Source organism: Vulpes lagopus, chromosome 11 (genome assembly GCF_018345385.1).
Source record: "Vulpes lagopus strain Blue_001 chromosome 11, ASM1834538v1, whole genome shotgun sequence".
Taxonomy (NCBI): domain Eukaryota; kingdom Metazoa; phylum Chordata; class Mammalia; order Carnivora; family Canidae; genus Vulpes; species Vulpes lagopus.
The window spans coordinates 27,780,498-27,806,976 of record NC_054834.1 but is presented as its reverse complement, the minus strand read 5'-3'; the positions used below and the strand labels follow the sequence as shown (position 1 = coordinate 27,806,976).

The 26,479-nt window shown below is 51.0% G+C and overlaps 1 protein-coding gene across 2 annotated transcripts; it reads left to right on the top strand.

Annotated features, from left to right (window-relative positions):
• Window positions 1-509: 509 nt before the first annotated feature.
• Window positions 510-25,070, top strand: F11R (F11 receptor). Of its 2 annotated transcripts, none has more exons than XM_041773982.1 (10): window positions 510-1,021; window positions 20,240-20,308; window positions 20,472-20,579; window positions 20,759-20,905; window positions 21,190-21,392; window positions 21,836-21,938; window positions 22,078-22,185; window positions 22,405-22,417; window positions 22,729-22,777; window positions 22,871-25,070. In XM_041773982.1, the coding sequence occupies exons 1-10, from the start codon at window positions 961-963 to the stop codon at window positions 22,904-22,906; spliced, it is 897 nt and encodes a 298-aa protein (XP_041629916.1). In that variant the 5' UTR covers window positions 510-960; the 3' UTR covers window positions 22,907-25,070. The 2 variants fall into 2 exon arrangements, 1 of the variants encoding a protein (XP_041629916.1); XR_005990661.1 differs by lacking the exon at window positions 22,078-22,185 and adding an exon at window positions 22,234-22,304 and having other exon boundaries at window positions 835-1,021.
• Window positions 25,071-26,479: the final 1,409 nt, after the last annotated feature.

The window sequence follows — 26,479 nt, the reverse complement described above, 5'->3', positions numbered from 1 at the left end:
CAGAAGCGAGCCTTAGGCGCCCCCAGATGTGGACCCAGGACTGAGAGCGAAAGTGCGAGAACCCCGAGGTCCAGGAACACTACCGTTTTGCATAAAGGAGCGGTGCGTTTCGATGAAAAAGGATACGATCCTATACGCACTAACAGGAAGCTCGAGGAGTAACAGTCTGTGGCCGGAGGGGCTTGACACGCAACCGTTAGTCCCCCGAGAGGAGAGACCATTCTGGAAGGCAGGGCTCCGCGGCGGATCGAAGGTGCGGAGCGAGAGGCAGACCAGCCCCGCCGGGGGATGTCACAGGGCATCCGTCCGGAGGTCGGCGTCTACCACCTGGGTGCGTCCGTGCACACGCGGGGTGGCGCTGAAAGTTCTTGGGAGGATGGACTCCTGCGTCGCCCAATCCGGGGTAGAGGGCTCCGTCCCCTCGCCCCGTCCCCCCTGCGGCGCCCCCTCCCCAGGCTCCGCGCTGCGGGCGGGGGCGGGGCCCACGCGGCCGCGGCCAGGTAGCCCTCCACGCCCGGGGCGGTCTCGCGGCGCCGCCCCCGCCTCCTTGCAGGTGGTCCCCTCGGCCTCCGGGGGGAGCTCAGGGCGCAGCCAGCCCGCGGGCCCCTGCTTCAGGCTCGCCGCCCAATCAGGGCGCCCTCACCTGCCGCAGGTGAGCCTGCTCCGCCGACGCCGCGGGGCCCCGGCCAATCGGAGGCGGCTGGTGTCGGCCGGGCGCCGGGGCCGCGGGGCGGGCGGCAGGGGGCGCGGCTGCACCTGGCGACGGTGAGTCACCCCGCGGAGCGGCGGCTCGCTCCGCCAATCGGGACGCGCGGCCCGGGGCGCCGGCCAATCGCCGCGGGGGGCGGGGCCGGGCGGGGCCCAACCTGGCGGCCCCGGCGCAGTCGGCGGGCGGCGGCGGGGCAGGCGGCGTCTGTCCCCGGGCTCCAGCGGCCGCGTCGGGTCGGGATCCTGGGCGACATGGGCACCGAGGCGACGCGCGGGACGAGTCAGCTCCCTCTCCTCGCATCGGTCATCCTGTGTAAGCTCCCCGGGTTTCGGGAGGAACCGGCGCGGCGGGTCCCAGGCCGGGGGGAGGCGCCCCCCGCGCCCCTCGCCCGCGGGAGGGGAGGAGTCGGGAGGCTGCCAGCCTCGCCTTCCTAGTCCCCCTTCCAGCCCTGGCCCTCCTCCGCGGGCCCCCTCTCCCGGGCCCCCCCTCCCAGCCCCCCTTTCCCTAGCCTCCCCTCCCCCAGTCTCCCTCTCCTCCGCGGGTCCCCTCCCCCAGCTCCCCTCTGTCCCCCTTCCCCTAGCCCCCCTCCCCTAGCCCTCTCCGCGGCTCCCCTCCCCCAGCCTCCCTCCTCCCCCAGCCCCCCTCCTCCGCGGGTCCCCTCCCCCAGCCTCCCCGCCTGGGAGCGCCCTGCACCCCCCCCGGGGGGGCCCCTCCTCATGCCCCCGGGAAGGGCCCTCCTGCCCTCCAACACGCCCCCGCGCCCCTCGCTCCCTCCCTTGGCCCCTGGTGCCCTGCTCCCGAAGGGGCTCGGGGAAACCGAGTGGAGGTGACGCGGGGCGGGGAGGGGGGGTTGGGGGGCATCTGCTGCCGGGGGTGTTCTTGAGTAGCTTCCCTCGGTCTTTGAGTGGCAGTGGTTGCTCTGGGGAAAGTGGGTGCAGAGTCCTTAGAGGAAATAAATGCGAAGTCTCCCCTTTCTCAGAGCACAGCACGTCGAGTTCCTTTCTGGGGTGGCTACCTCGAAAGTCCTTAAAAAATGTTGTTGACTGAGCGCCTATTCCCAGGGGCAGGACCTGTCTGTTGGTTGGCTGGATCCTTCTGGAGCCAGGGCTCTGGCCTCCCCCGCAGCTTCTGAGAGGTTTTGTTTCCTTTGTAAACTCCCTTTCCTGTGGAACAATGAGGCTCGCTGGCTGGGCTGCGCCGTCCAGAGATAGGTTTGGGCTGGGCTGCGAGTTCGGTCTGGGCCACCTAGTTAGGCACCCTGTGTCCCCAGCCCACGGCCGTCCCTCGGGTTCCCGGGTGCCGGCAGGTGCTCCTGTGGATCGTTGTCAGTGTGCGATGTGTGGGGATCTTTGTGTTTCCCCTTGAGGTCGGTGCTTCAGGAAGGGGTAAGAGAACTGAACAGTTAGAGTCGGCATCAGGGGTTATTCAGCAGTTCATTTTGCTCAGTTTTGAAGGGTGGAGGTGCATTCCCTGCCCTTAGATGGAGGGATTGACAGCTCCTTTGTCCCTTATCACAAAAAACATAAGCCCTTGGGGTGAACTGGACCAGAGGCCAGTCTATTCCTCTCCCTATTGTACAGACACGGAAACAGGTCCAAAGAGGGGAAATGACTTTTCCAGATTGACCAAAGGATCTGGGAATGGAACCAAAGTCTCCTGAGCCCCTTCTTTGTCCACTACTGGATGCAGCATCAAGCGCCCTGTGGCACAGGGACCGTGCTCTCAAACATCAGTGGGGGATAATACCTCCATCTCCTGGGGTCCACTCTCTTACCTTCTTATACTTGTCCCCTTCATTCTATGCCTCCACTCTCTTTGATTCAGCTTCCATTCTTTTCCTGTTCTCCACCTTTCTTACTGTTTTTTTTTTTTTTTTTTTAAGATTTTATCTATTTATTCATGAGAGACACACAGAGGGGCAGAGACATGGGTAGATGGAGAAGCAGGCTCCATGCAGGGAGCCCGATGCGGGACTTGATCCCAGGACCCCGGGCTCACGCCCTGAGCCGAAGGCAGATGTTCCACTGCTGAGGCACCCAGGCGTTCCCCACCTTTCTTACTTCTGCCTGAATCTTAGAACTGCTCATGACACCATGGTCTTTTGGTCCCATGTGCTGCTCCTGCTGATACCCAACCTCACGCTGAACCAGTGTTTCCCCCTCAGGACCCAGAAGTTTCTCATCAGTGACGCTATCTGGCCATGTGTGTCAGGCTTACAAGCTTCCTAAAACCAACATCTTTCTTTTCCCCTTTTCCTCTCCTCATTTTCTGCCTTGTGACATCCCCCAATAAGCACATACTGGTGCCGAGGGGGCTGGGATAGCCACATCCAGAGCTTGGGGATGTCCTCTAGTTAGTCTGTTCAGGGATTCAAATGGTTCGGAGGCAGCCTGAGGCGATGGGACGTGCCCAGGGCATGGGGGACCTGACCATGTCACATTTACATCGGGCTAGACCTGGGGGGAGTGATTTGGTTAGTACAAAGAGGATGGAAATGGGAGCCAGATGACCTCCCCGGGCTCTAGTTTGGCTCTGCCTTATTTGTGAGCGCCCAGTCTTTCCATCCGTGGAGCAGGAGTCCTAAGGCTTGGCCTGTGGGTCGACCAGGATAATGGCTACATTATGTGTACACGAAGGGATGACTGTTACTGGGCAGCTGTTAACCCCTTTGGATTTTGGGAGGAGGAAAGAATGCTGCCCCAGGAGAGTTGGTCAAAGGAAGGAGGGTCTCCCCTGCTAGATCCCAAATGGCAAAGGTGAAAAGGTAAGGGCTCCTTCTTGGGTGTGTGGTCTGTCCTCTGGCTCTGGGATGTCTGGAGCATGGGTGGCATGTGTGGGTGCCCTCGTGTTCTCTCTTCTCCCACTGGGGCTGCCTCTCGCCGTGGGCTCTGCCATCAGGGAGGAAGAAGAAAGGGTGGGGTATGATCAAGTCCAGCAAAGGCCCAGGCCCAGCCTGGGAAGCCTAGTGGAGAGGAAAGCCTGAGCCGCTGGGACAGGGATTAGAGCCCAAACACCGAGGGAACCGGGCTTGGGAAAAGCACAACCAGTGACCAAAAGCACAGTCTCCCTCTCCCGGGGGAGCCTGCCTTAGAAAAAGTTTCCAGCAATCTCCAGGCAGGGAGAGGCATTTCTGCTTAGCAAGGCCATGTGAGAATGGATGACTTTTGGTGTAAAAGCACAGGGAAGGAGGGGGAACCTGGGTTGGATCCCTGGTTCTTACCCCCCACCCCATCCCACTGGGGTGGCGTGGCCCCACTGAGGCATTCCAGGAGGCGGCATCTGGGTCAGTCGGCGGGCGCCCGTGTTCTCTGCTGGTGTTTGGGGCGCAAGCCTTCCACCTTTGCCATTGGGCTTTGCTGGCTTTGCCTCCCGCTGCACGGAGGCCAGTGGCTTCCCCTTTCCCCTCCTAGCCACCAGGTGAATTACTCCCAGGAAAGACTTGCTCCCTCGAAACCTGAAACCTGAAACCCAGGGACTGAGGGGGGGCCGCGGGAGGAGGAAATGAGCAAATGAGCGGAGGGGGAGGTGGACTCCAGTGCTGTGCCCTCGCCTCCTGGCCCAGGACACTTTCACTTTGCGATGATGTCTCTCTCCGGTTTCTTTGTGGTCTCGGTTCGCCTGGGGTGTGGGGTGTTTGGCCTCATTTGGGTTTGGGGGTGGAGCTCCTGCACCTACGGGGAGGCACCAGCAGACCCCCTGCCGCGCCGGGCTCCTGTGCGTTTCCCTCACCGCCGGGGGCCCTGGTCTTTAGGATCCCCCCCCCCCGGTCGTTAGGATCCCCCCCACAAGTCACCCGTCAAGGGCCACCTGTTCTGCGGACACCAAAGGGGCTGAGCCCTTTGCTCGAGGATGGATGTGGAAGCCATACACATTTTGTGTGATCGAGTAGGAAATAATGGAGCTTGTTTTCCTCCTCTTTGGTGTCGAGGAGCGACCTTGGGGCCCTCTAAACTCAGCCTTGCTTCCTTTTCGGAGGTTCAGGAAACACCTGGATGACCACTAGTCAGATGTAATTGGGGGAGAGGGTGCAGCATCGCGGGGGGGGGGGGGGGGGGGGGGGGAGCCTCGTGAGTGGATGCCTACTGGGCCTTTCCAGGCATGGAGAACCCAGAGTTCATCTGCCTGCGACTCCCCGATAAGCAGGGTTTCTGTCTAAAGTCCGGCGGGGCAGGAGTTTCGCAATGTTGGGGGGAGGCCAGGAGGAAGCAGCTGGCTGACCGGAAGCCTGATGCCAGCCTGATGCCAGGCCCCAGAGGCCAGGCCCAGGAGGGCGCGCTGGCTGGGGCTTTCCCGGGACTGGGGAGATGGGTGCGGAGGGGAGGGGCCGGCAGGTCGAACTGGAAATTCTGCGGAGAGAGGGCAGGAGGGAGCCGCGGAGGGAGAGCTGGCCTGCCCCCCCCCATCCCACCTGACGAGCCAGCTGACGTCGCTCCAGGCGCAGCCCATAGGCCTGTTGAGCCTCAGCCCCGCCTGTTCGCCTCCGAGCCTTCCTCCTGCCCACGCATTCCTAGTCCTTATCTGTCCCACCCTCACCTCCCGGAGGAGGGTGACTGGTGGGGAGGAAGGGGCAAACTGGGGTGGAAGCCCTGGGCCCAGCTTCTCTGGGTGCGGCCTCGGCATGATAATCCAGGAAACGCTGGTGTCTACAGAGTTCCGAGCCCTGTGCTAGAGATTAGGGATAAAGCAGTGAATAATACCTGCTATCAAGAAGCCCTGAGGGGCGGGGCGTCTGCCTTCTGCTCAGGGCATGACCCCAGGGTCCTGGGATCGAGTCCCGCCTTGGGCTCCCTGCATGGAGCCTGCTTTTCCCGCTGCTTGTGTCTCTGCCTCTCTCTGTGTGTCTCAAATAAGTAAGTAAGTAGTCAGGGATATTGGAAGCAATTAGTCCACATTAGGTAAACTGAGGCCCTAGCTCACCCTCCTCATTCTGCAGCTCTAGCTCCCTTGCGGCTGGAGAGTCCTTTGATGCTCAGATGCCTAGAGGGGAAGTTTAGATGAATTCTTAGAGAAAACCAGAGTCTGTCTGTCTGGCTGGTTTCCCTCCTTTTCCTCCCCACCTCCCCCCCTTTTTAAAAAATGGAAATCAAACAAACTCATGGTACAAAAGCAACTTAAGGAACATTCTAATAATTAACAGGATGTATAGAGGAAACAAAGGTCTCTTAATAAAGCAGTAAAAGGAAGTAGCTCTTCTGTGGTGGGTTTGGTCTGTGTGTACCGGGCGGTGGCTCGTCGGTTCTGTTAAGTCTGGATGCCCCTCCCCCCCACTTCATCACAGCGAGCTCTGGTGGGGGGTCATGAAGCACTTTTCTGGGCAAAGCACAGCGCTGGGGGGGGGGGGCGCCTGGAGGGCTCAGCGGGTGAAGTGTCTGCCTGCAGCTCAGGTCTTGATCTTGGTCCTGGGATCGAGCCCTGTGGAGGGTGCCCTGCTCAGCAGGGAGTCTGCTACTCCCTCTTCCCTCTGCCTCCTTCCTCCACCCCATGTACTCTTTCTCTTGATCTGCTCTCTCTCTCTTCTCTCTCAAATAAGTAAAATCTTTATTTTTTATTTTATTTTTACTTTTATTTTATTATTTTTAAAAGTATTTATTTATTTATTCATGAGAGACAGAGAGAGAGAGAGAGGGGGGCAGAGACACAGGCTCCCCTGCAGGGAGCCTGATGTGGGACTCGATCCCGGGTCTCCAGGATCTCTCCCTGGGCTGAAGGCAGCGCTAAACGGCTGAGCCACCTAGGCTGACCAAATCTTTATTTTTTTAAAAAAAGCACAGTGCTAGGATATACTAATAACTTGGATTCTCTCCTCAGGGAACCATGGATGTATGCTGACTAAGCAGAAAACAGAGCAACATGTGCCAGGCGCTGCCATCAAAGTACAAAATGTTTTGGGAGCATAGAAGGAAAGAGATGCGTTATTTTAAAAGATAAATTTTTATTGAGAAACCATGTGTGCTCAGTGTAGAAAAATGGGAAAGCAAAGGAATACAGAGAAAATAAAAATCACATGTAATCCTATTATCGAGATAAACAGTCCTGGTGTTTAATTCCAGTCTTTTCCTGTATGAATAATGTCATCTATATGTGTATATACTTTATATGTATTATGTGAATGTTTTTTAACTGAAATGTGCTTTATTTATTGATTTATTTATAAAACTTTTATTTATTGATTCACGAGAGACACAGAGACACAGGCAGAGGGAGAAGCAGGCTCTGTGCAGGGAGCCCAATGTGGGACTCGATCCCAGCACCCCAGGATCACACCCTGGGCTGAACACAGACGCTGAGTCACTGAGCCACCCGTGAAATGTGCTTTGAACAAAGTCCACAAAAAGAAAAACAAAAACAAAAACAAAGTCCCTTCAATAGTATTCTACTGCATGGCTAGATTATAATGAAATGTTTACCTTTTGTTGGGCTTTTAGGTTTTCTTTTGCTTTGCTATGCTGAATAATATGAAATTGTCCCTGTACATTCATTCATCTTTAAGTTTAACCTTTAATTATTTTCTTAGACCACATTCCTAGAAGTTGGAGAGAGATTAATTTTGCCTGGGGAAGGTCATAATGGATCAAGGGGCATTTGAACAGGATCTTGAAGGTTGAGTGGGCTTTCGCTGCTTGTCTGATGGAGATGCTCTGCTCTGCAGCATCATCATTTTGGAGCCTCAGAATCAGGCAGACTTGGGTTAAGATTGGTTCCCTTCCCAGCATGGGGCACCTGGCTGGCTCAGTGGGTGAGACTCTTGATCTCCAGGTCATGAGTTTGAGCCCCACACTGGGTGTAGAGATTACTTAAAAAAAAAAAACCCAAAAAACCAAAGTGGGGGGCAGCGTCTGCCTTTGGCTCAGGTCATCTCCCAGGGTCCCAGGATCCAGTTCCGCATTGGGTTCCCTGCATGGAGCCTGCTTCTCCCTCTGCCTGTGTCTCTGCTTCTCTCTGTCTCTCATGAATAAATAAAATCTAAAAATCTAAAAATTAAAAAAAAAAAAAAAAGATGCCCTTCCCACCTTGTTGGCTGTGTGATTTCAGGTAACTATTCTAAGTTCAGTGTTCCCATCTATGAAATGGGATGATAACAGTAGTACTTGTCTCACGGTGTTTTTGTGATTAGAATCTAAGGAGACGGCATGGGCACCAAGCTGGATGTGAGGGCTTGCTGTGTCATTTCTGCCATGACTGGCCATCTGTCGAAGGAGTCGCAAGACCCAGATTCAAGGGGAGGCCTAGACAATCCTTCAGTCACAGTGTAAGAAAAGTATGTGGGATGAAATAAACATATAGATCTATATGTCTATTTTGGAAGGTCCAGTTTGCCACAGTTTTATTATTCAGATGTATAGAGTTTCAAGAATTACATAGTCTTACAGATTTCTACACCATCAGCTCTGTTCTGAAGTGGATGAAAGCTTGTAGGGATCGATTAATAACTAAATGGCTAAATCACCACCTCCGCATCTCTTTACCCAGCTCACCTTCTCTTGTTTCTACTCCCACCCCCTTGTGCCACTCCTCCTTCCTACTACTGTCAGTCCTGGTTATCTCCAGGTCACCTGTGCTGTGTTTTCCTCCTGCCCTTTTTCTGTGCTTGAGATTTATCAGACTCCTACTCTTCAGCATCTTGATGGTAGAGTAACCTCATATTTTCTTTCTTCTGTGCGTGTTTTTTTTTTTTTAAGATTGTTTATTTACTTAGAGCACACATGGGGGGAGAGGCAGAGGGAGAGGGAGGGAGCATCTGTGGCACACTGTGCTGAGCCCGGAGCCAGGTGTGGGGCTCCATCTCATGACCCTGAGATCATGACCTGAGCCAAAATCAGGAGTCAGGTGCTTAACCGACTGAGCCACCCAATCAGTGTTTTTGCTTCTCCTTTCTGGCTTTGTTTTATTCTTCCCTCCTTCTTGTGATCTGATTTTCTTTATCCCCATTTTCATTTCCCTTCCCCCCTCCTTTTTCTCTGAATTAAAACACTTATATAGAACATGGAGAAGAAAAGCTGCCTGTGGTCTCAGATAATACTCAGTCATGTGCTTGGGTCTATTCTTAGAGATTTTGTTATGCATATAGTCAGATTATTTTTATTATTTATAAAAATAGGATCATAGTCTACATATTTTTATAGTTTTTTAAAAAAGATTTTATTTATTTATTCATGAGAGATACAGAGAGAGAGAGAGAGAGGCAGAGACACAGGCAGAGGGAGAAGCAGGCTCCATGCAGGAGCCTGACGTGGGACTTGATCCCGGGTCTCCAGGATCACGCCCTGGGCTGAAGGCAGTGCTAAACCACTGAGCCACCGGGGCTGCCCTATTTTTACAATTTGGATATGTTTTCTGTGCTAGTACGAGTCGATCTACCTTGACCTTTGGGATGTCCATATGTATTTTTTTACATAATTGTATGATGTACCAGAGCCAGATTGCCTGGGTTAGAACCCTAGCTCTACCACCTTTTACCTTCGTGACTTGAGAAAATTACATTATATGTCCCAATGAACTCATATATAAGATGGGAGGAACAATAATATTTATTTCATAGCATTATTGTGAGGATCAAATAAATTAATTCTGTAAAGGGCTCAGAGAGTCCTGACATGACGAGTAAGTATTCAGGAAATGTTAATGGCTATTATTTTATTTATGCTCCTATTTTATTCACTTGATCATGCTCAAGAACATGTGTCTAGAATTCAGTTATGATATAGTTGGGATGCCTGGGTGGCTCAGTTGTTGAGTGTCTGCCTTTGGCTTAGATCGAGATCCCGGGGTCCTGGGATCGAGGCCCCCATCGGGCTCCCCACAGGGAGCCTGCTGCTCCCTCTGCCTGTGTCTCTGCCCTCTCCCTGTGTCTCTCATGAACAAATAAATAAAATCTTAAAAAAAAAAAAGATATGATTATAGTTGACTCTTGAATAATGCAGGGGGTTAAGGGCACCAACCCCATGCAGTTGAAAATCTGTGTATAAGTTTTTGACTCTGAAAAAAACTTAAAACTACTAATATCCAACTGTTGACTGGAAACTTTACTTGGGAATAGTTGACTAACACCTATTTTGTTGTTATGTGTGTTGTGTTATATTCTTAGAGTAAATTAAGCTAGAGAAAAAAAATCTTAAAATCATAAGAGAAAATACATTTACTGTGCTGTACTGTATTTAAAAAAACAAAAATCTGTGTGTAAGTGGACCCATGAAGTTCAACTTGCGTCGTTCAAAGGACAAATGTAGTTAAAAGTATAGGACAGGTCTTCCGAAGATGTTCAGCAGTTCTGTTGATTCTTTCCTTTTAATTATTTAGTTTTTAATTTATTCTATTTTTTAAAGATTTATTTCTTTATTTTAGGGGTGGGGGGGAGAAAGCATGCTCACCTATTGGTGAGCAAGGGGAAAGGCAGAGGTCAAGAATCCTCAGGCAGATCCCCTGCTGAGTGTGGGGAGAGCATGGGTCTTGTTCCCAGGACCCCAGGATTGTGACCTGAGCTGAAGCCAAGAGTTGGCCACTCAACTGACTGGCTCAGACGCCCCTATCTTTTTTTTTTTTTTTTTTTTATTGAGATAGTATTATATTAGTTTCAGGTACACAACATAATGATTTGGTACTTCTGTATATTGCAAAATAATCACCACAGTAAGTCTTGTTAACATCCATCCCCATACATAGTCACAGAATTTTTTTCTTTTTATTTTTTTCCCCTTTTTTTAAGATGTTATTTATTTACTCATGAGAGACACACAGAGGCAGAGACACACAGGCAGAGGGAGAAGCAGGCTCCATGAGGAGAGCCCGATGTGGGACTCGATCCCACGACCCTGGGGTCATGCCCTGAGCCAAAGGCAGACGCTCAACCGCTGAGCCACCCCGGCATCCCCCTCTTTGCATTCCTCCCAGCAGTGCACACGGATTCCCTTTCCTCTACATCCTTACCAATACTTGTTACTTCTTGTCTTTTTGATAATAACATGAAGTGACATTTTATTGTGGTTTTGATTTGCATTTCTCTGATGACGAGTGATGTTGAGCATCTTTTCGGGTGCCTGCTGACTGTATGTCCTCTTGGGAAAAAATGTCTATTCAGATCTCTGCCCATTTCTTAGTGGATCGTGTGGGGGTTTTTGCTATTGAATAGTGAGTTCTTTACATGTTCTCAATTTTGGGGATATTAATCTTTATTAGGTAGGTGATTTGCGAGTATTTAGTCCCCTTTAGTAGGTTGCCTTTTCATTTTGATGATGGTTTCCTTTGCTGTGCAGAATGTTGATTCTTTCACTGGGTGGAAATGTCATCATAATTACTGAAGTCAAGGCTGTAGTCACTGGGAATTCAGCCAACATGCCCGATGCTGACACCCAGCTTAGACCTGTGTGTTCATCTGCCTGGATGAATCACAGAATGTCACAGACTGGGGCTTGAACAACAGTAATTTACTTTCTTTTTAGTTAAAAAAAATTAAATTTATTTATTTAAAAAAGATTTTGTTTATTTATTCATGAGAGACACAGACAGAGAGAGGCAGAGACACAGGCAGAGGGAGAAGCAGGCCCCCTGCAGAGAGCTTGATGTGGGACTCGATCTTGGGTCTCCAGGATCACGCCCTGGGCTGAAGGCGGTGCTAAACCGCTGCGCCACCTGGGCTGCCCTAAATTTATTTTTTAAAAGATTTCATTTGAGAGAGAGAAAGAGCATGAGCAGGGGTAAAGGGCAGAGGCAGAGTCTCAAGCAGACTCCACTGAGGGCAGTGCTTGCCTCAGAGTTTGATCTCGTGACCCATGAATGAGATCATGACCTGAGCCGAAATCACGAGTTGGATGCTTAACTGAGCCACCTAGGCACGCCTCTGTTGCTGCTTTAGACCTTGCATCAAAAACCCTGGCACTCCCACTTTTGTTTCTGCACGCTTCCGTGGATGCAGGAAAGCAGCCTCTACCTTTGTGCATGCAGTCACCTGTAGGCACACTGCAACCCAGGGGCAGAAGTCAGTCCCTGTTGCAAAATGGCAGTTGGAAATTGCCTTTGTGCAGAGAACTTTGACTTTGTTTCAAAACTATGAAGCAAACTTAAAAACACTTAATTTTGATTTTGAAGAGCACCTGACTGGCCCAGTCCATGGAATGTGTGACTCTTGATTTCGGGGTTGTGAATTTGAGCCCCCTGTTGGGTATAGATATTACTTTAAAAAATATTTTTAGGGGGATCCCTGGGTGGCACAGCGGTTTAGCGCCTGTCTTTGGCCCAGGGCGTGATCCTGGAGACCCGGGATCGAATCCCACGTCGGGCTCCCGGTGCATGGAGCCTGCTTCTCCCTCTGCCTGTGTCTCTGCCTCTCTCTCTCTCTCTCTCTCTCTGTGTGACTATCATAAATAAATAAAAATTAAAAAAAATATATTTTTAGGGACTCCTGGGGTGGCTCAGTGGTTGGGCGTCTACCTTTGGCCCAGGGCGTGATCCTGGAGTCCCAGGTCGAGTCCTGCATTGGGCTCCCAGCATGGAGCCTGCTTCTCTGCCTGTGTCTCTGCCTCTCTCTTTGTGTGTCTCTCATGAATAAATAAAAATCTTAAAAAATTTCTTTTTAAAAAACCACTTAATTTTTTAAGCTCTGAAGCTAAGTTTAAGAAAAAGATTAATGGAGGGGCACCTGGGTGGCTCAGTCGGTTGGATGTCTGCCTTTGGCTCAGGGTGTGATCCCAGGATCTGGGATCGAGTCTCACCTTGGGCTCCCTGCGAGGAGCCTGCTTCTCCCTTGGCCTGTGTCTCTGCCTCTCTGTCTGTGTCTCTCGTGAATAAATAAATAAATCTGTAAAAAAAAAAAAAAATAGGAAAGAAAAAGATTAGTGGAATAGTCATCTTTCCCCCCCTGAAAGCAGAACAGTTTATTAAAACTTTTAAAAGATTGAACTGTGGATCAAGTTTGTTTTTCCTTCATTAGGCCGTGCCTCATCTGCCAGTTTTAAAAATTGGCTTATCTTTGCAGATAAACCTTAAGAACTGGATAACGTAGTGAATGGCCTGATGACTTAGTTTGTTAAGTCTCCATGTTGTTCAATGTCAGCTTGTACCAGGCATTATGCTCAGTACTGAGTACTCAGAATAATAAATAACACATGGTCCCTGCTCCCTGGGGGTTTACTGTCTGGTTGGGGAGACCTACACGCGCACAGATGATGTCATTGTACCGTGGGAAGTGCATCGCCTCTGTTTTGATGGGGTTTAGTTAAAGCCTAGGAAAGAGGTCTGAAGCTGGCTCTGATAGGATTGGGGGTGGGTAGGCCATTTCCTGGAAAATTATGTGGATGCATTGCTGCTGACCAGTTAAGAAAGAGGGGAAAGGGTGCTTCACAAAGCTGGAATAGCAGGAGCAAAGCAGAAGTTGTGAAACTGCTTTTGCTGGAGATTTAAGTAATCTATACTGCTAGAGGAGAAGCTGCAAGGGTAGAGAGGCTGATGAGGCCACTAATCACAGGGGTCAGGCAGTGCTGGACCTCTTGCTCGATGAAGAATTTGGATTTTATCTGAGAGGCAACGTGAAATCACTGAAAGCTTGAAGCAAGTGTTAGATTTGCGTTTTTAGGAAGGCTGTGCGATTAGCATAGCACAGCCTCTGGAAGCAGGCTGCCTTGATTTGATTCTGTACCACAACTTAGCTGCTCTGGGCCTCAGTTTCCCTGTGTAGAACATAGAGATGATAGGGGTGCCTGGTTGGCTCAGTCAGTTAAGTGGCTGACTTTTGGTTTCAGTTCAGGGCATGATCTCAGGGTCTTGGGATGGAGCCCCGGGTCAGGCTCCACACTCAGCAGGGAGTCTACTTGAGATTCTTTCCCTTGGCCCCTGCCTCCATCACACAAGCATCTCTCTCTCTCTCTCTCAAATCAATCAATCAATCAATCTTTACAAAATAAAGATAATAATAACAGTATCACCCAACTCCTAAGGTTGTTGTAGGGATAGATGACAGTCCCTATAATATGCTTGCAGCAGTGTCTGGCACATAGTAAGTGCTCAAAAAATACGAGCTCTTCCTCCAACAGTGGGATGGAGGATGGATTTGAATGGATCAAGATTAAACAAGGCAGAGAAAGCAAGTGTAATTGAACGACAGTTGCGATTCTTCAGATATGATGGCACTAATAAGTGGTAGCCCAACTTGGAGGAAGATTTGGGAGGTGATGATGTCATGCTTGCTGTTTGATTTACAAGAGTGAGGGAGCTGGTTGTGAGCGAGTCCATGGTGATAGCACTGATCTGGACAGGGGAGCAGGAGGACAGGTGGTGGCAGATGCAGGAGGTGGTGTGGAGAGACCTGGTGGAGAGGGTGCGAGGAGGCTCAGCCATGGGCGTCTGTAGCTCTGGTGGGAGGCAGGGACTGGAGCCGGCCCTAGGTGGGTGCAGATAAAATTCAGGCTTTTGTTTGAGATTTCCTGGAGAGTATGTGGAGAGGAAAAAAGGCCCGAGATGGAATGCTAGCGATCAAAGAGGAAGCAAGTTTCAAGGAGGAGAATGAGAAAACTCAGAGGAGGTGGGGACTACCAAAAGGGTGGCTCACAGAAACCTAGGGACAGAGTGACTTTTTTTTTTTTAAGATATTATTTTATTTATTTGTTTTTTTAATTTTGAGAGAGAAAAAGAGCAAGCAGGGGGAGGGGCAAGGGGAGAGGGTGAGAGAGAATCTCAAGCAGACTTTGCGCTGAGCGTGGACCCCCAATATGGGGCTCTATCTCACAAAGCTAAGATCATGACCTGAGCCTAGGTCAAGAGTCAGGTGCCAGGTGCTCAACCAAACTGAGTCACCCAGGTGCCCCCAGAGTAACTTCGGAGGAAGGGAGTGGTCTGCGGGGCCACTGACACCTTAACGGGGCCACTGAAGGGAACTGAAAAAGCAAATTGTGGGTATAACCTTAACTCGAAGACTACTTCGATGTTTTGAAAATTGGGATGTGACTTTCAGCCTAGGTATACATTTAATATCCTGTCCCCCCAAGAAGTTATTATTTAATTGATGTATATCATATAATCGGGGTATTTTAGAATTGAGGGATGCAATGCCTGGCGATCTTAGTAAAAGCAATTTTAATTCTAAGGTGAGAGCCAGAGACCTACTGTAGTAGGTTGAGCTGTGAATGAATGTGTTGGGCTGAAAACACTGTGTGTTGACCGACTACTACTTTAAGAAGTTTGCAGAGCTCAGTGGGTTAAGCGTCTGACTCTTGATCTCCGCTCAGGTCCTGATCTCAGGGTCATGGGTTCAAGCCTGGCATTGTTCTCCACGCTGGGCAAGGAGCCTACATTAAAAAAAAAAGAAAGTTTGCAGAGGAAGGAGGGGAGGCGTCCTGCTAGAGAGGAGTGCAAGGTTGAGTGCAGGCTTTCTGTACACGAAAGGCCAAAAATCTATTGATGCCTTTGACTTTGTGGCTTTTCTCATTATGAACTTGGAGTGAATCAAGCATCACGGTGAAAAACATGAATTTTCCTTCTGTTGTGGTTTACGACGTGCATTTGTGGGACCTCCGTGTGTGTGTACAGTGAGCAGTGTGCACTGCAGAGAGGCTGTGGATGTCCTGCTGGAGACAGGGTGCAGTGAGGGAAAGCCCTCCGTCCTGCTGGTCTGTCTATGAAAGTTCTAGAAAAGAGTTAGCCTTTCCAAGGCAGAAGGTTGAGATGGTTTGGTGAGCTGGGATATAAGCATGTTTTTCAAGCAGAGTTTATATTTATTTATATGTCTTATTGAAGAAAACTGAAGTCAGAAAAATAAGTGTACAGAGGGACATGGGCAGATGATGATCCCGTAAGATTAAGAAGACATAATAGTTATTTGGTGCTTCCTGTTGTAGGCATTATGTTTGTATTAGCTCGTTTAACTCTCAACCACAGGCCTTTGATGTAGAAACGGTTATTATCCCCGTTTTACAGATGGGTGAACTGAGGCTCAAAGTGACTCAGGTCGCTTGCCCGGGTCAGGGACCCTGGTTCCAGATGCTTGTTTGGGGTGGCAGGGGGAACGGGGGCCACGATGGCCGAGGTGCAAAGAGGGCGAGATGCAAGGAGGGCGTGCTGGTGAGGCTGGGCTTGATGCACGCAGGGACTCGCAGGCCCAGTAGACCTTGAGTATTGGCAGTCAGCTGCCATCCTGCCTCCGACGGAGGCCAAGGGAGGCCGGACGGCACTGGGGGGCAGCCCTGTGTTTTAAACAGGACAAGCCTGAATTGGGCAACGGAGATCAGGACTATTAGGGAGCTGGGGAGGATGGTTGTCACCCAGCACGCTTGTGTTTCTATGTGATGTGATTTCTGGGGTGTTGTATTTAGTTTTATTTTTTGAATTCTTCTCTTTTTTTAGGATTTGATTTTTAAGGATTTATTTATTTATTTAAGAGGGGGAGAGAAAGACAGACAGACAGTGTAGTAGGGGGAGGGACAGGGGGAGAGGGAGAGAGAGCCTCCAGCAGATTCCCCGCTGAGCTTGGAGCCCAACTCTGGGCTGGATCCTAGGACCCTGAGATCATGACCTGAGCCCAAATCCAGTCAAAGACTTAACCAACTAAGCCACCCAGGCACTCCCTAAGGATTTAATTTTAAGTTAAAAAAAAAAAAATATATATATATATATATACACTTCTTTCTTTTTTCTTTTTTCTTTCTTCTTTCTTTCTTTTTCTTTCTTTTTCTTTCTTTCTTTCTTTCTTTCTTTCTTTCTTTCTTTCTTTCTTTCTTTCTTTCTTCTTTCTTTCTTCCTCCCTTCCTCTTTTCTTTTCTTTTCTTTTCTTTTCTTTTCTTTTCTTTTCTTTTCTTTTCTTTTTTTTCTTTTCTTTATTCATTTATTCGTGAGAGGCACACACATACACAGAGGCAGAGACACAGAGGGAGAAGCAGGCTCCCTGCAGGGAACCTGGTGTGGGACTCCATCCCAGGACCACGAGATCACAACCTGAGCCAAAAGCAGATGCTCAATCACTGAGCCACCCAGGCACCCCTATATTTTTTCTAAGTAATCTCTACACCCAATGTGGGGCTGGAACTTGCAACCTGAGATCAAGAATCGTGAGCTCTACTGACTGAGCCACCTGGGTGCCCCACTCCTTGAATGTTCTAGATTTGAACATTGGGAAGTCAAAAGAACTTGAGCTAAAGTCAGAAGTGATGCAGAAACAATCCCCAAATGCATATGCTGTGATTTCTTTTTTGGTGGCCTTATATTTCAGACACTAGTTGTTAGTTTAATTAGAAGCTCCTCTTTATTTGGGTCGTGTCACAGGTTGGGTCCTAAGGAAGCTGGCTCTCAGAGGTCAATTATTGTACCAAGACGTTTATTAGGGAGTGTTCTTGGGATCCATGCCTCGGGAAGGGCAGGGAAGGGGAAAGAAACAGGATTGGGCAGAGGGAGAAGCTGAGTTGCACTGTAGCCTGAGCTGTTCCCCAGGAAGCTTTGGGCAGGATTAGCCTTTCTGTGTTGCCCCAGAATGGGGGGTTGGGGCCCCGGGGCTCCCTGGAGCTGCCCAGGTCCTCAGTGGATGCCAGCTGCCACTGCCCCTGCCCTAGTGGAGGGCGTGCCCCGGGCTGGGCCATGTGTGGGCCCTCTGCAGAAGGCCGGTAGCTGAGGGCCTTCACCTGGCACAGGTCCCAGCAGCTGGGTAACAGGACCTTCATTCCTAAGGGACATCTGGTTTGAGCATCACGCTGCACACCACAGGGAGCATGTTGTAGAATTTGACGGCCCTAAAAATATAGTTCCCATCATCATAGCAGAGAAAGCTGACCGGGGCCCAAATTGAAGCATTTCCTTATCAGCATTCCCGGTAACAGCTGAGTAAGAGACGCCCATGTGCTCAGTTTTCGAGGAAGTAAGAGCTGTTTGATTTAATTTCTTATCTGTTATTACGTTTGGTTATAAACTTGGCGTTAAAATATAATGCCAAATATATAGATACACTGTAATACTATTAGGAATGATTCACAGATAAATGGACCTGACCTTTAAAAGAATGACATTTATTACATAGTCTTGCCCCCATTAAGTCATGGCTTTTCTGAGAAACAGTGTGACTTATTAAAAAGCCCTGGGTGGCTCAGTCAGTTAAGGGTCAGACTCTTTTGGTTTCTTGGTTTTGGCTCAGGTCATGATCTCAGGGTTGTGAGATTGAGCCCTGCATCAGGCTTCCAGCTGCTTGTCGGAGTCTGCTTGTCCTTCTTCCTCTGCTGCTTCCCTCTGCCTCTCTCTCTCTCATACGTAAATTTAGAAAATTAATACATAAAATCTTAAAAAAAAAAAAATAGGGACACCTGGGTAGCTCAGTGGCTGACCATCTGCCTTTGGTCCAGGGCGTGATCCTGGAGTCTGGGATCGAGTCCCACATCGGGCTCCCTGCATGGAGCCTGCTTCTGCCTCTGCCTGTGTCTGCCTCTCTCTCTCTGTGTCTCTCATGGATAAATAAATAAAATCTTTAAAAAATAATAATAATGAATAAAAATAATAAAATAAAGATTAAAAAGGAAAAGAGTGTGAGGGAACCTGTGTGCTAATCTGAGCTCTGCCATTTTGTAGCTATGAAAACACGGGCCAGCCCCGTAACTTTTTAGACATTTAATTTTCTCATATGTAAAGTGGGAGAGAGAATACATATCTACATTAATTTACCATGTTGTGTCAAGTTGATACAAATAACTTTTTTTTTTAAAGATTCATTTATTGGAGAGAAAGAGCACAGATGGGGAGGGGAGGGGTGAGAGAGAGAGAGAGAGAGAGAATCTCAAGCAGAGTCCCCACTGAGCGAGGAGCCTGGCTCGGGGTTCATCTGTCAACCCACAAGGTCACAACCTGTCAGGTGCTTAACTGACCGAGCCACCCGGGCGCCCCTGTATCTTTAAACATTGAGGCCAAAACAAACACAACAACAAAAACCCTAAAGGACTTTACAGAACATCTAGTTCAAACCTTGTGTGTTTCAAGTGAGAAAAGGGAGGCCTATAGGCCCCTGGCTCAGCGTCTGCCTTGGGCTCAGGGCGTCACCCTGGGGTCCAGGGATTGAGTCCCACATCAGGTTCCCTGCAGGGAGCCTGCTTCTCCCTGTGTCTCTGCCTCTCTGTGTCTCTCATGAATAAATAAATAAAATCTTTTTTTTTTATTTTAAATTTTTATTTATTTATGATAGTCACAGAGAGAGAGAGAGAGAGGCGCAGAGACACAGGCAGAGGGAGAAGCAGGCTCCATGCACCGGGAGCCTGATGTGGGATTCGATCCCAGGTCTCCAGGATCGCGCCCTGGACCAAAGGCAGGCGCCAAACCGCTGCGCCACCCAGGGATCCCTAAAATCTTAAAAAAAAATAAAAATAGAAAAAAAAGAAAAGGGAGGCCTAGCGGTCACATGACCGAGCCCAGCTCTGCGAGTTCTTACTTAAAGACGTGCTTGCGCTTAGCAGACGTGCTGGCGTTTGCCCAAGGAAGACGGGCTTCCTGGAAGCAGCGAGAAAGAAAGCTCGCTTGGTGGACTTGAACTGGGAAAACATGAACGGGGGTGATGATGGTGTGAGTGCAGGTGGGGGCAGAGCCTGGCTCCCCGGGTCCGTGGCTGCTGTCATCTTGGAGCGCCGGCCCCTCCTGCCAACGCCCTTGCCGCTCCCCGGCGCCTCTGCACCCCAGCACCCACCGCCAACCCGGCTCCTTCTCCGCAGGGGGAGGGGGAGCGTCCCCGGAAGGGGACCCAGCCCCGTGGGGTCCTGACCCCATCTCGGACGGCTCTGATCTTAGGCACGAGCCTTTACTCCTCATGCGCTTGGTTCTTCGTGTAAAACTGGGATAATGACACTCGTCCTGCTGATCTGTCGTGCTTGTTTCAGGGATCAAACGACATAATGGATGTGAAAACACTTTAGAAAGCACAAAACGCCCTACAAATGTCAAGTGTTATTATTATCCTCGTTACTGCTCCTCCCCTGCCTCCCCTCCTGCCTCCGTGGCCTCCAGCCTCCCTCTCTGGCCTCCAGCCTTGCTGGCTTCCTGCCAGGAGTGCCTGACAAGTGGTTGCAATTAATTACTTGTTGAGAAGCTTTCTCTGAACCATGAAATGTCATTTGGGGAGATGTTCTTGGACTCGGGGGAATCGGATTAGATTACTGGGAGTTGAAGAGGGAAACACTGAAAAGATGAAAGAACTACCTTGGAAAGAAATGTTTTGTTGCCATTGATAATGGAAGTATTGGCCTGCAATGGTGACAAAAAGCATTTAAAGAAACTTTTTAAAAAAGATTTTATGTATTTATTCATGAGAGACAGAGAGAGGCAGAGACTCAGGCAGAGGGAGAAGCAGGCTCCTCGCAGGGAGCCCAATGTGGGACTCGATCCCAGGACCCCAGGGTCACGTCCTGAGCCAAAGGCCGGTGCTCAACCGCTGAGCCGCCTGGGCGTCCCCAGAAACTCTTCAGGACATCGGTGAGGGGGTGTGAGACCAGGAGGAGCTCGGGTGTCCCGGGTCTCTTCACTGGGGAGAAGCCTTGGGCGCGGCCCAGCTCATGTGCAGCCCCCTTCTGATGGGCTCCTCCTCCTCAGGCTCCCTGGCGTTGGGCAGGGGTGCTGTGTACACTTCGGAACCTGAAGTCAGAGTCGCTGAGAACAAACGTGAGTCGGGGCAGCTGTGGAAGGGGGAAGCTGGGTGGGCGGGAGCAGGTGCAGGGCCCCGGGGACTGGGCGAGCATCCAGCGCAGACTGAAGTTGGGGGCCGATTTCCCCTTTCCCGTTTGCTGCTGCTCCTTCCTCCCCTTGACATTTGTGTCCTCTGCAGCCGCCAAGTTGTCCTGTTCCTACTCTGGCTTCTCCTCTCCCCGCGTGGAGTGGAAGTTTGCCCAGGGGGACATCACCAGCCTCGTTTGCTATAACAACAAGATCACGGGTGAGTTCCCCCCACTTCCTTCCCGACGGCCTTGGTGGTGGAGGGTTGATGGGCCTGGATTCCCAGGGAGAGGTGCCCCCTGGGGCCCAGGTCCCGGCACCTCTCCTGCCACCGCCGCCAGCTTCTCTGCGCTCTCCAGCTCATCCAGCTCATCCAGCCCCTCCTTCCTCTCCTGCCAGCTTCCTATGAGGACCGAGTTACCTTCTCACACAGTGGCATCACTTTCCACTCTGTGACCCGGAAGGACACGGGGATGTATACTTGTATGGTCTCTGATGAAGGCGGCAACACCTATGGGGAGGTCACCGTCAAGCTCATTGTGCTTGGTATGTGCCACCCTTGTTCTGTATGGTCTTGGAGTTCGTGGCGTCCCTAACCCCTCCCTGGCTCTGCAAAGCTTTGGAGCTCATCGATGGCGAGAACGCCCCCGGGTGGGGGGGATTCAGAGTCATGGTGCTGGTGCCAGGAGGGAGGGGATGAGCCCCTGGGGTGGGGGAAGCTGAGGGCATGGTAAGGAACGGAGGCCAGAGCTGATGGATGGGGGTGTCGGCAGTGTAGCCTCTAGGCAGCGCTCCTGACCTTGTGCTCAGCCCCTCCTGTCCCTTCACAGTACCTCCATCCAAGCCCACGGTCAACATCCCCTCCTCTGCCACCATCGGGAATCGGGCAGTGCTGACCTGCTCGGAGAAAGATGGCTCTCCCCCTTCTGAGTTCTACTGGTTCAAAGATGGGGTCCTGATGCCCACAGAGCCCAAGAGCAGCCGGGCCTTCAGCAACTCTTCCTATAGCCTGGATCACAAGACAGGGGAGCTGGTAGGGATGGGGTAGCAGGGAAAGCTGCGGGGGGCACGGGTCTGTAGAGCCCTTGAAGGTCGGGGAAGGAGAACAGCAACAAGATGAATTTGGCATTAGGGTCAGGAAACAAAAGATGGGTGCTTGGACCCTCACTAGGAGGAGCACGGCGTAATGTATAGAACTTTTGAATCAAGGAACGTTGTACATCTGGAAGCAGTGTGATCTTCTGTGTCAGCTACACTGCAATTAAAAACAAAAATGGAAAAAACAAAACAAAACAAAAATGGGGGGTGGGGGCACCTGGCTGACTCAGTCAGTGGAGTGTGCGACCCGTGGTCTTGGGATCATGAGTTCAAGCCCCACTGTCGGGGGTAGAGCTTACTTAAAAAAATGAAAATAGGTTCTTGGCTTCTTCTGGCACAAAGCCCATTTTCTTCCCTTCTGGGCTTTCTTCCCTCCAGATCTTCGATCCTGTGTCAGCTTTTGATACTGGAGAATACATTTGTCAGGCGCAGAATGGGTATGGGACACCCATGAGGTCAGAGGCGGTGCACATGGAAGCTGGTGAGCAGGGGAGGACGTAGCAGGGGCTTGAGCTCAGCCGGGGTGAGGATCGGGGTCCGCTTGTCATCCTGGCTTTGGTGGTGGTGTCAGCAATGTGAGTGAGCATTCAGAGGACTGACCTCTCGTTTGTGTCTCATAGCGGAGTTGAATGTGGGGGGCATCGTGGCAGCTGTCCTTGTCACACTCATTCTCCTTGGATTCTTGATTTTGGGCATCTGGTTCGCCTATAGACGAGGCTACTTTGACAGTGAGTACTTGCCCTCAAAGGCTCTCCTTTTTATCGTCCCCGTTTCAGGGCACGGTTCTTGGGTGCCATCTGAGTACTGACCTGATAGTGAGCCCACATGTGCAGGGGTTACCTCCCGGGTGAGCACCCCTTACCTACTGCGTGCTACTCCCCCCATCCCTCTGTGCCCAGCCCTCTTCCCTCCTGCTCACACTCATGGTCCCGTTTCTTCTCTTTCAGGAGCAAAGAAAGGGTGAGTGAGGTGCTGTCCTGGGGATCTCCGAGGTGGAGGCCATGGATGCATGTGGTTTGAAGCTGAGATGGGCCCGGGGGAAGGGGTCGGAGGCAGAGGCAACCCTGGCTGGGCGGGCATCTGGATTTCTACCTCTCCCTCTGCCCGGGGCCTTGCATTGGTCCTGCCTCCCTCGGCCCACACGTCCCTACTGAGGACTCTGTGCTTCTGTGAGGTTCCCCGTGTGGCCTCGTGAGGTTCCCCGTGTGGCAGGCAGGGGTTAGGGACAGTACTGGGGCCCTGAGCATCCCCGTCTTCTCGCTTATCTGCAGGACCTCCAGTAAGAAGGTGATTTACAGCCAGCCCGCCGCTCGCAGCGAGGTAAGCAAGCCGCCTGGGCGCTGGGTCCCCCCTGGGGGCTTATCAGCTGAAGGAGCGTGCAGAGGGTTGACCTGCGTGTTTTTATCTCCCCAGGGGGAGTTCAGGCAGACCTCGTCGTTCCTGGTGTGACCCTGGTCCGGCTCCTGTCCTGTCCCCCGCGCTTGCCTTATTCTGGTGCTACCAGACTGGCCCGTGATGTCTGTACTTCCGCAGGATGCCTTATGCGTCATCTAGCCCCCACCTGGGTCCCCACTTTTATCTTAGTTAGGATGTGTTTTTAAAGATACTGTCAGCTGTGTGCCCCTTCCTCCTGCGTCCTTCCCCACCTCCTTTTGCCACTTGTGTAAAGCTTTCAGTCCCTGTCCCTGTGAGGGATCCAGCAGGGGTCCTGAGTGGCACCTGCTGACTTCCTTCCAAGTAGGTGGGTGAGGACTGGGGCACGAGGCTGCAGACCCTCTCTGCCCCCTGTGTGTAGTGATCTCGAGCTCAGGCCCTCAGTCCTTTTCTCCTGTGCTGAGGCGGTACCAGCCATTCTAGAACGGAACCTGGAGACCTGGAGACTGAGCAGGTGGTTCGGTGACAACCTCCAGTCCCTCCCACCTCTGCAGCCCACTTCTGTCTTCCCACGGGAAGTGCCACTGGGATCCTCCCGCACCGTCCTGAGCACAACCAGATTGATACTAACTGTGTCTGTAGAAAACAAGACAACAAAACACAAAAAAGACAACAAACCCCAAACAGGAGCTTTTGCTACAGAGAGCACGTGAGCTTCCAGGGACCACGGAGTAAAGGAGTTTTCAGGGAAGCTGGAGCGGATACTCAGGCCATCGGCCTTCCCTTGGCTGCAACACCTGGACGGACCCCTTGGAGAGGCCTCTGCGGGGCTGTGGGAACGTGGGTAATAGGTCTGAGCTCTCTGCTCTTTGCTGAGCGTGTATGTGCGTGCATGTGTGCGTGTGTGTGTGTGTGTGTGTGTGTGTCCAGGAAGACAAAATTACAGCCTGTCATGTGGTGTCTTAGCTCTGCCGAATTTGATCCAGTCTGTGTTGTTGGAGCTTCCGAGCTCTTTGGTGAGGTTTCGTTGGCGTGTGTCTTTCTGTAGCTTGATGTTGCTGGAAACAAGAATTCGGTTTGTGAAAGCTTCTAGGTGGGGGAGGTGGGGGGAGCGGGATGGAGAGGGGGATGAGGTGCCTTTGTACAAACAGAAGATGCCTAAAAAAAAAAAAAAAAAAAAAAAGAAGATGCCTGAAGCCCAGTTTCCCTGCAGCCTGGGCTTGGTCCTGGCTGCCCAGGCCACCCCAGCCTGGTTCCAGGCTCCAGGTGGTGCCTGAACCGCGGTCCCTTAGTCTAGAGCCCTCTGGTGGCAGGAGGATCCCACCCAGCGAGAGGAGGAAGTGGGTGCCCACCCTCCCGCCGCCGCCAACTGGCTGCATTAACAGACTTCTCCAAGGCTGTGGGGAAACTGCTCCAGAGCCCGAGGCAGGAGGGTGCCTCTAAGCCTTTGGAAAACTCCTTCTTCTCGTAGTACAGTGGTCACCGCTAGTTTAAGCGGGTGGGAGCGGGGTGAGGTGCTGTCGAAGGAGAAGATGCTCAGAGACCAGGTGGTGAGGCCGCCGACACGGGAGGAAGCAGGAGGAAGCAAGGTGCACCTGCCTTTCATTGCCTTCCTCGCTCCACCTGGACCCTTTCTGCCTTTAAATTTCTGTCTCCCCATCTGCCACAGTCCCCTGGTCTATTTATTAACCAGCAAGACGGCAAATAAGGTGTTTTTTAGGGTTGATTTTTGCTTCTTTCTGTGGAGGATGCTAAGCCCCACTTTACCATGTTTTATTCCCTTTTCTGGAAAGCCCTAACAGAATCGAGTGGTCTATTAAGAATCCGGAAGAAAAACCCAAACCGACCAAACCATCAGTTAAGGGTCATGCTCCAATAAGAAAATAAATATTCCAGATGGAAATAAAATTTAATGAAACAATAAAAGTAGAAATTATGAAACAGATCAGTAAGAATGAGATTTTTAAAAGTATGTTTCAGCTTTGGATCCTGCTTGGGAGATGGGGTGGGAGGGATGGAGCGAAAACCCCACAGGGAAGCAGAAGTGATTCAGCATTCCTTTGGCCGAGGTGAATGGTTCCTCACTCCCTCAGTCACTTGGGGCGAGGAGGAGTCCTTTATTACCAGCCTTGGAATTCACCTCTGCAGCTTCCCACAGCCCCTTGGAGTTGGAAAACACCTTGTCTGTTTTCATCTTGAAATGTCAAAACTCATTTTTGTAATAAATGTTTATTTTTCACATTGAGTTTGTTTAAATCCTGAGGGTCTATGTCAAAAGAATAGGGACTTCCAGAGTGGTGTGGATATTCAAGATCTTCCTGATGGTCTTATTAAGAGATTTGAGGTATCCTTGGACAGAGCCTGGTGTTTCTTAGGCCTACTGTTGGCCTGTGCTTCGATGGGAATGACTCAAAAAGAAAAAAAGAATGGGAATGACTCAAGTGGACGTTTTATACATCGAAGTGACAATTGGGTGAAGCAGTTCTAGGGAGACGGGGGTTGTGAGATACAAACCTGGTGTGATTGAGGATAAAATGATTGTCAAGGATGTGTTCTGTCTTGAAGGTTCTACAGATTGGGGTACCCGGCTGGCTCAGTTGGAGGAGCAAGCAACTCTTAGTCGCAGGGTTGTGGGTTTGAGCCCCAAATCTGGTGTAAAGATTACTTAAAATCATTTTTTAAAAGATTTTTTTAAAAAAGATTTTATTATTTATTTATGAGAATACACACAGAGAGGCAGAGACAGGCAGAGGGAGAAGCAGGCTCCATGCAGGGAGCCCGACCTGGGACTCGATCCAGGGTCTCCAGGGTCATGCCCTGGGATGAAGGCAGGTGCTAAACCGCTGAGCCACCTGGGCTGCCCGAAGATTTTTTAAAAAATTTATTCATGAGAGAGAGAGGCAGAGGGAGAAGCAGGCTCCTTGCTGGGACCCTGACATGAGACTCGATCCCGTGACTCCAAGATCACGCCCTGGGCTGAAGGCAGGCACCAAACTGCTGAGCCACCCAGGAATCCCCAGATAACTTAAAATCTTAAACAAACAAACAAAAACACACAGGTGCCTGGATGGCTAAGTTGGTTAAGCCTCCCAAATCTTGATCTTGGCTCAGGTCTTGATCTCAGGGTTGTGAGTTCAAGCCCTGCATTGGGCTCCATGCTGGGTGTGGAGCCTACTTAAAAAAAGAAAACAAAAACAGGGCAGCCTCGGTGGCTCAGCGGTTTGGCGCTGCCTTCAGCCTGGGGTGTGGTCCTGGAGACCCAGGGTCGCATCCCGCATCGGGCTCCTTGCAGGGAGCCTGCTTCTCCATCTGCCTGTGTGTGTGTGTCTGCCTCTCTCTCTGTGTGTCTTTCATGAGTAAATAAAATCTTTGGGATCCCTGGGTGGCGCAGCGGTTTGGCGCCTGCCTTTGGCCCAAGGCGCGATCCTGGAGACCCGAGATCGAATCCCACATCAGGCTCCCGGTGCATGGAGCCTGCTTCTCCCTCTGCCTGTGTCTCTGCCTCTCTTTCTCTCTGTGACTATCATAAATAAATAAAAAATTAAAAAAAAAATAAAATCTTTATAAAACAAAACCAAAGAACCCACAACAGAATGTACAGATGAAGGACAGGGGAGGGAAATAGGCTTGGCTCATTCCCCCCCCCTT